At 39.3% G+C, this 7,988-nt stretch overlaps 2 protein-coding genes across 2 annotated transcripts in view; one reads left to right on the top strand and one right to left on the bottom strand.

The window, feature by feature from the left end:
• The first annotated feature begins 231 nt into the window (after positions 1-231).
• Positions 232-2,864, top strand: ccdc137 (coiled-coil domain containing 137). Its single transcript, XM_035655678.1, has 6 exons — positions 232-421; positions 615-757; positions 941-1,166; positions 1,270-1,352; positions 2,023-2,102; positions 2,222-2,864. Exons 1-6 carry the CDS (start codon positions 351-353, stop codon positions 2,417-2,419), a joined length of 801 nt encoding a protein of 266 aa, XP_035511571.1. The 5' UTR covers positions 232-350; the 3' UTR covers positions 2,420-2,864.
• Positions 2,865-5,645: 2,781 nt separating this feature from the next.
• LOC118322708 (G-protein coupled receptor family C group 5 member C-like) overlaps positions 5,646-7,988 on the bottom strand; it is a 4,029-nt gene continuing 1,686 nt past the window's right edge. The window contains exons 2-3 of the mRNA XM_035654462.1: positions 6,474-6,577; positions 5,646-6,364 (exon numbers count right to left, since the gene is read on the bottom strand). Of these exons, the coding sequence (XP_035510355.1) occupies positions 6,266-6,364; positions 6,474-6,577 (203 nt within the window). The 3' untranslated portion in view covers positions 5,646-6,265. The remainder of the gene's footprint in view (positions 6,365-6,473; positions 6,578-7,988) is intronic.

Here is a 7,988-nt window from a genome sequence, read left to right as displayed (position 1 = left end):
ATTAAAGGAGAGGAGTGAGGTCCTAGACACACAACATGAGTCTTTAAACACTCTGAAATTGATAAAAGCGAAATATATAATTGCAGAGGAGGGGAACTGGATCTTTTTTATTTCCTTTGACAGATTTCCTCCAGGTGAGTAGTACCATTGACAGTACACGATACCCATGAATGCACCACAATGAACGGTACCCGTGAAAGCACACGGAGTGAGAGCTCTTCACTTCCTCTCTCCCTCCTGCCGCTTTGGGTTTGAGGTTCCTGCGTCAAAGGTTCCACACGCTGTTCCACATGTGTTATTGTTTTGTTAAGGTAATTCATTTGTGATGCATTGAAATAAACTATAGTAACATGGGAAAGAATAAAAGGAACAAGCCAAACGAGTCGGGGAAACAAGCGGACAAGGCCGGAAAAAACCCAAGGTAACGTAACTCTAACAGAAAAAACTGCTGGCTAGCTGTTAGCTGATATTAGTTGCGAGCTGTTAAAAATGAGATTCAACTTGTTTACATCATCCTTGTATTTAAGTGAGTGACATGTGCCTTTTTAAAAATACTGACTCCACTTTTTTTTTTCCCTAAATGCTATTTGGACTGCAATGTGTCTAAACTTTAGTGATAAGAAGTTCAAACGAGATGCTAAACCCAAGAGAGCCAAACCAGACCACCTGAAAGACATCCCCTTCAGGCTCCGAGAGATCATGAAGAGCAAGGAGAGGATGAAAACGGGACCCTTGAAGGCCAAAAAGCTTAAAGATGGTGAGTAGAAAAGCTTCTTTACACTGTCATGTATCCGTATACCTTATGCATCTACATAAGGACCTACCTTGGCTGGTAGAGTTACTATAACACATTTATAAAAGTATTTCTCATTCTGATTCTACTATTTAAGCCATGGGTTTGTTTATAACCAATGAGGGATTTGTGTCTTTGTCTCTTCAGTCATTCCCCCTAAAGGTAAACCAGAGGATTCCCAGGATGGAGACATACCCGTCCCACATTTCAAGAGGAGAAAGATGGAAAGTGAGAAAGCATACGTGCGGCGCATGCAGAATGAGACAAATCACGTCCTCTTCCTCACCAAGAACCAGGTAGACAGGAAGCCTGAGCTGGATATAGATGAACAAGAGAAGCCTGCAGACAAGGGCAAGTCTGAGAAAAAGAAAGAGTGAGTATGCAGCTGTTTCTCCTAGTGTTTGTGTTGATGTGGGGCCAACCGAGTCCTCGGTGGCACATATCTAATTGTTTCGATCTTTGTTGTCTTGCTACAGGTATGATAAAGGCAGATTACAGAGACTACAACTGAAGAAGTTGGACAGACAGGAGGACATGTTGGAAAAAGAGATGTTTGTTGGTAAGGAAAGCATATTTATTCAGCAACATTTGCCACTGAAGGATGTGAGGGAGGAGGTATTTCCTCTATAATTCATTATAAACATGCACTGGCCAAACTAGTTTTCTAGAAGCTGATCGTTCCCTGAAAAATCAAAGGATCCCACTGGGTTTATATTCTTCAGGTTTATCAGAAAACGTTTCCCTAAGCCTTTCAGTGATTTATAATTGCACTGCAGAAAAAAATATTCTAAAGCCAATTGGAAGTCACAATACTTTTTAAATTTAAACAGGAGGAACTTCTTGTTCTAATTTTGACACAAGCTTTTGAATGTGCTGTAGCTGTTTAATAATCATTTGGTGGGGAAAATCAAAAAAGAGACCTTTGCAATGATCCACTGTGTTAAAAAGGCATTCATTTTTCAATAAGCGTGTGAGAGCTTTAAATCTATAATTCTCGCTTCTCGCTACAGCAAAAATGCTACAGAATTTACCTTTAATGCGAGGGGATTTTGTTTGTTTTTGGCGTGTAGCCCTGAATTCAAAGTGAGAAGTAACCAGCTGATTTTCTCCAGGCCAAGCTTATGAAAAAGCTGCAAAATGTTTATTTTTCTAATTACATGTTCCTCTCAACTCTACAGAGTAAAATAATTTGTGTTTGTGTACTGATATGATGGGTTTTTGTTTTGTAGATAATGTTCCCTTTGGTGAAGTTTCAATGGCCCCGCCGTCTTTGAGTTTCAAACCCAGGAAAGCTCCGGTCAAATCTCAGGTAACTTGCTATGCAGTTATCCAATGTCATTTTGGTGATTGTAATGGTTGAGTAAGAGGTTAATTAATTTTTTTTTTTTAATTTTTTTTTCCCTCTCTTCCACCTGCGTCATCCAAAAGGGATCAAAGAACCTGCTTCTCAACTCTCTCCTCGGCCAAACCGTTGCTTCCACAACCAAGCCCTCCATGGCCAGACAGAGAATAATGGAGGAGGAGAGGGTGCGAGCGGTGGAGGCCTACCGTCATCTTAAGAAACAGAAACAGCTGCAGCACGAGGCCAGGACTGCTGGTCTGGAAAAACTCAAAAACCTTCAGTGACAGTTTGTGTCAAAGAAAGTCCCTCGCTTGAGTCAGCAGGGCAGTTCACATTGTAAGATAACCATGAGCAGACGGACTGTATTATGTAACAATGGAATATTCCAGCGAGGGAGCTTACCTCAATGTAGCTAACTGTCAGGGAAAGAAGCAAACATTTGCATCCACAGGCCACAGTATGAGATAAGTTACTATCAGCATTCCCACTGCCACTCTCAATATCACGTTAAGCTCAAAAGTGAACAGGACATACACTATTATTAATGCCTGTTTAAATGTGTATAAAGAAGACAAACTGATGACGGCTAAACACATCCAGACAGGTGACTTCTGTTGATTTGTCACCCTGTAACTGTGTTGGATGTTTACTGGTAAGTGTTCATTTACGCTGTGTTCATCTTTAGGTAACATTTGTGATATGGTAGACAATAAAATCATCAAGAATCAACCTATGATTGTTATTTTTGGACCCACTAGATGGCAGTCCTCCAGTAGAAAGCTGGTTTTATTTTGTTTGTATGGGGAGTGAACTGAATTATTTTGGACTTTTTGTAAAGCAAAACATTTTTTTTTTGTGGCACACCATGCAATATTATATATGTGAACATATTTTCAGTCTGTACAAAACAACCATCAGCAGACAGTTTGTCATGTAATTGTAGATGTTCGAATTCCCATTTTTTTCCCTGATCACTTTAAGGACTTCTCGTCCATATTGGCTTAAAAAGATGAGGTTCAAAGTTAATTCCTGCTGTTGAGAAACAAGTCTTACCACCAGGTATATTCCCCAGCTGTCGCGGAGCTTTCAGCAGGTAACACAGTCAACCTTTGAAGATTGCATGATAGTTTTTCTCAGCTGCGGTTGCCAAGCACGAGAAATAATTTTGGACCTCACTTATAGGAATACATTCTAGAAATGTGGGGGAAATTAACTATAAAAGCGGTCCCTTGTTTTCTCTTGTACCTCTCTGAGAGCCTGAATCCCGGGACAAATAAATCACATCAGCTTTTTTCAGATCACTTATTAGAGCCTGGCACAGCTATTTACTTTTGTAATCCGTAAAAGGTTTACCCCCATGAACAAGGCCTTTGTTTAAATATTGGCCTCTGGGACAAAATGTACAAGTTCAGAGATGTTTTGTTGTTCTTTCAAAGCATCGTAGAACTAAAAGCAAACATTATTTTCATATATTTGTGATATAGTGAATGATATCACTAGATCCCATTACCTATTAATATTAAATCCCTGTTGCCTAGTCTGTGCTCACTGATTTCTGTTTGATCAGCTTTTTTTTTATTTTTCTATGTCCGTGTTTGTCCTCTGAGGGTTGTCACAGTGACAAGGAAATTCATTAAGTGGGAACAGCTGCTTGTGATTGGTAGTGCTGACTCCTTTGAGCCGGGCTCAACCACTACTGGTCATGTAACCACCCGTGTCCATGTGCACAAGACAGCTATTCATATTATCAGGGGATTACAGTTGCTGCCTGTCAGAGAAAGATGCTTTTTTTTATGTCAGCTCAAGTCACTGTTGATCAGGACTTCATGTCTAATGTATTAATATAAAGCTAACCAGCTCAGTGACATTAGACACCAATTACAAAGTAAAGAGTGGGACGTTGTTGGGAAATGCAAAGAGAATGTTATATCAAATCTCTCTACTCTTTCTTTTGTTTAAATTTAAATTTGGATTAATCCTGTTGTGATCAGGTTGTTAGACAAGATCACTGGTCTTTGCACCTTCATGCAGGAGATTAAAGGGTGCAGGCACGAGCACGTTCTCTTTTCTGATGTGTCTGATTTCCAGTTGGTGAGCAATTTCATCTCTGAGCAAGTACTCATGGCTGCTGACAGTACAGGATGGTGGGAGTAATTGGGAGAGAGCCTACTCAGCCTGCTGCTAGGCAGCCGCAGCTCATTCTGAAGCTCTTAAAGTGTGTGTGTGTGTGACAAATTATATGTGAATAATTGTTCCTCTCCCTGTAGAGAAAAGGAAGAGCTCATAAGTCAAAGCAGTTGTCCATGCTAATTTGTCTTTCCAAAATAATGTTTTGAATATACAGTATGTTTATTTAAAAACCATAAACCCTCAGTAGCATTTTAAAACTTAGTTTTTTCAGTAATTAAATCCCATTCAGTCATAGTGTGATTATTTGCATTCATTTTTATCAGAAACTACATCAAATGTATTGTTAATGCCTAAACTCAAAATATAAGTGCGCACACGTAGTAGCTCTAAGACTGTTACAGTCCTAAATTCAAACTAGGAAGAGAATTATTATATACAGTATATTACTGTTTGGGTAGTGTAACATCCCCAACATATCATTCAGTGCCACATAAAATAGTTGCTTACACCACAGTATGACAGTTAATGTTTATCAAGCCAATATATGTAAATAACTGCTCTATGTACAGCACATGCTGATCCTTGTGATACTTCCTCTTGCATTATCCCACATGTGCCGCCTTGTGAGTTGTGTTACCTGTTACAGTGATCCAACAGCCACACAGGATTTAAGGAACATGTACAGGTTTAATAAGTTACATTTTTTTATACCTTTTACATACAGTTGAATTTTTATAAATCCAGGACACTACAAAATCATATGGCTTTCAGAGGAAGTCTGCCACAACATTATTTCACAAGTAAACGGAGTATGTATAACAACAGATAAACAAATCAGCAGTTTTTTATATTTTAAGTGACATCAGTGAGAACACACATTTTTAGTGTTTGTGAATAAAAACTTGTAACAGTTACATTATAGACCTTTAAACCCTGCACCTAATTCCTGTCTACTGTTTCTCCACTATCAACCTATAGAAAATCAGTTGTCACCTGAAAATGTTACACAGTGTTCCACTTTGGGATTTAGATTTTGTAGAGACAGAACAGTTTTTGGTCTTGCTCTTAGCTAGAATGTAAAGTAGATGCTTCCCCATGGGAATACATAAATGCCACTCTTTATCTCAGGTTATTGACTTTTTATTTTGTCCAGTGAGTGAAGTTACAGTTAAGCAAAGCTGGTTTATAGCTGATGGTAGGGTACAGGTAGGGCACTATTTTCCATTGAGTGAGGATGGGAATGAAATAGAGGAGCTGAGGCACAAACTTTCCATATGAAAATCATTTTGGCCATAAACTACCGTTCATAAGTTTTGGTCACCTGTTATATTGATGTTTTTATTCTTCAATACTGGCTACTTCAACATAGAGTAAAAACAGTAGGCTATTCAGACACCAGATGTCTCATTTACATCTGAAATAGTGTTAGCCTCAATAAATGATTCAAACTTCTATTTAGGCGTTGCCCCCACAGTGTTGCATCACGGAGAATACTGCTGCAACCATTTCCCCCCCAAATACCCTTCAATTTTGAAAATCATAAGTGACCCTAGATTGTTATTGAACCACTTAAAAGTGTGAAAGACCATTCAAAAACAGAGTAGCCCTCTCAGCAATCTGACTGTACCGAATCAAGCTTTTGTGGCAGGCGAGTCCAGACTTTTGAGCGGTTTATACATTTGCCTTCATAAGATGTCCATCTCATATATTGTCAGTGTCTTTACAACCTTTTGATTGAGTGTCACTCAGCCCTTGTGCATACAAAACAGACAAACAATGCACGAACATTAGAGGAAATAAAGTATAAGAAGTGTGTGTGAGAGGAGCTAGGTCACATTACCGCCTATTGCTGTAGCTTAACCACTGTTAAGTAGGAAGAGAAAGGGGGACATGTTATATTTGATACTAGGACAAACCGCTGGTGGAGATTTTTTTCATAGCTCTAACAACCGAGCGTTGAGTGGTGACTCTTGACTCGCGCTGCCTGCGTGTGACAGTCCTTAAGAAGGTAAGGACTCGATTGAACGAGGCAGGGAGCTACTGCTTCCTGGATTCAAAGAAGGAGCTCTGGCTCGAGGGAACATCGTGCCTTGGTCCATCTTTAGAAACGCACAAAGAAGTGATTATTTTAGATGTAAACAGAATAAGGAAATGTTGTGTGTGTGTGTGTGTGTGTGTGTGTGTGTGTCAAATACTGTGTACACTCACCTTAGTCAGACCCTTGGCAATCAGGGCTATTTCAGTGGGTTGGTACACACAACTGCGTAGCTGACCATTGTAAGCACCATATGGAGACACTGGCTTTGTGGGTACTGGTAAAGAAAAGGTGGAGGAGGATTAGAAAATAAGAAAGAACGTTTGCTGCTGATGCTTTTTTTATGAAAAACACAAACACATTTTGAGACATCTGCCATTGTTTGAAGAGACGGACATTTACTCAAGCTGACCATTAAAGTGAATCAATATTTGCTGCATCTGTTAGTTGCATATTGTAAAATTTTGAAAGCACACTGCAGTGTCTCCTATTTTAAATACGTGTCATACTCAGACACTTCATTTCTCTTATATTTTTCACCAACCTGACAACAAAAAAAGTTTGCTGTCACTATTTTCTCCTTCCTAATTAGTGTCTGTATGTCATCATTGAAAATATTAAGAGTTGTACTATTGGTACACTTCCAAGCAAACAAGTGAACTAATTATATTATATTATATTATTTAAAGACTTTGTAACTGTGATGTGGTAAATTAAGTTCCAAGTAAGCGACTGATGTAACTGCCTCATAATATTGGCCAAGGATACAACCTTCAATAAGTAGATCAGATTTTTGTCCTAAAAGAGGGCAGGCATGTTTCCTGAGTAGCACATATTTAGCTTTATCCTATAAGTAGATTCCCATGGGCGCTGCCAGACACTAATACATGTGGACTTTCGATGGGCCTGGTGTGTCAAACAGGTAAGCACGAAGGAGTGTCAATCTTACGGATTGGAATGCACGCTCCACTGAATGGGTTTTGTTTGGCGTTTTTTGCATGGTAGGTAGCATCCAAATCAACACATTCAACAGGCAAAGTAGTACACAGCGTCTTATATAAAGTATTTACATACAGAAATCTCCCTCACACACTTTGACACTAAATGGTTACAGTGGATGCTACATTTAGGTTCATTCACAATTCCCCTTCAGCTTCACAGAGATTGAGCAGTATTGCAGAGAGTAGGAGGAAAACTGTAAGTCCAAATGTGCGAAGATGATGCAAGCCTCGTCTGTCATCATTTGTGTTTTTGCATATTTTTCTTGTAAACATTTGTTTTTCACTTCAGTGTCCCATGGCTGACATGATTTGAGCCAACCATTTAACCAAGACTTCTATCTTTCTTGGTAATCACACTTGAAACTCGAAGTAGAGAGCTCCTGAGAGCTCAACATACTGTATCGTGAGAAAACACATGCAAATGGAGAAAACACAACCAAATACAGAAGCTTTGCAAGTAGCACAGACAGCAACGAAAAGTATTTCCAGGGGACTCATGAAAACATTGGAGTCAGCTTTCCATAAGTGATGTGGGAAAATTAGCTAAGTTGTTAGTTTTTTCGGTGACCACAAGTGCTGTTCGCAGTCGCGTGCGTCTTTTTTAGTGTCCCCCGGAAACAGTTTCTGTAGCTGTCTGTGCTACTTGCAAAGCTTCTGCATTTGGTTGTGTTTTCTCTATTTACATGT

The sequence above is a fragment of the Morone saxatilis genome, unplaced genomic scaffold (assembly GCF_004916995.1).
Source record: "Morone saxatilis isolate NCDOM2014 unplaced genomic scaffold, NCSU_SB_2.0 Contig14, whole genome shotgun sequence".
Taxonomy (NCBI): Eukaryota; Metazoa; Chordata; class Actinopteri; family Moronidae; genus Morone; species Morone saxatilis.
The sequence above is the reverse complement of the archived record's forward strand: the minus strand, read 5'-3'. Positions and strand labels throughout refer to the sequence as shown.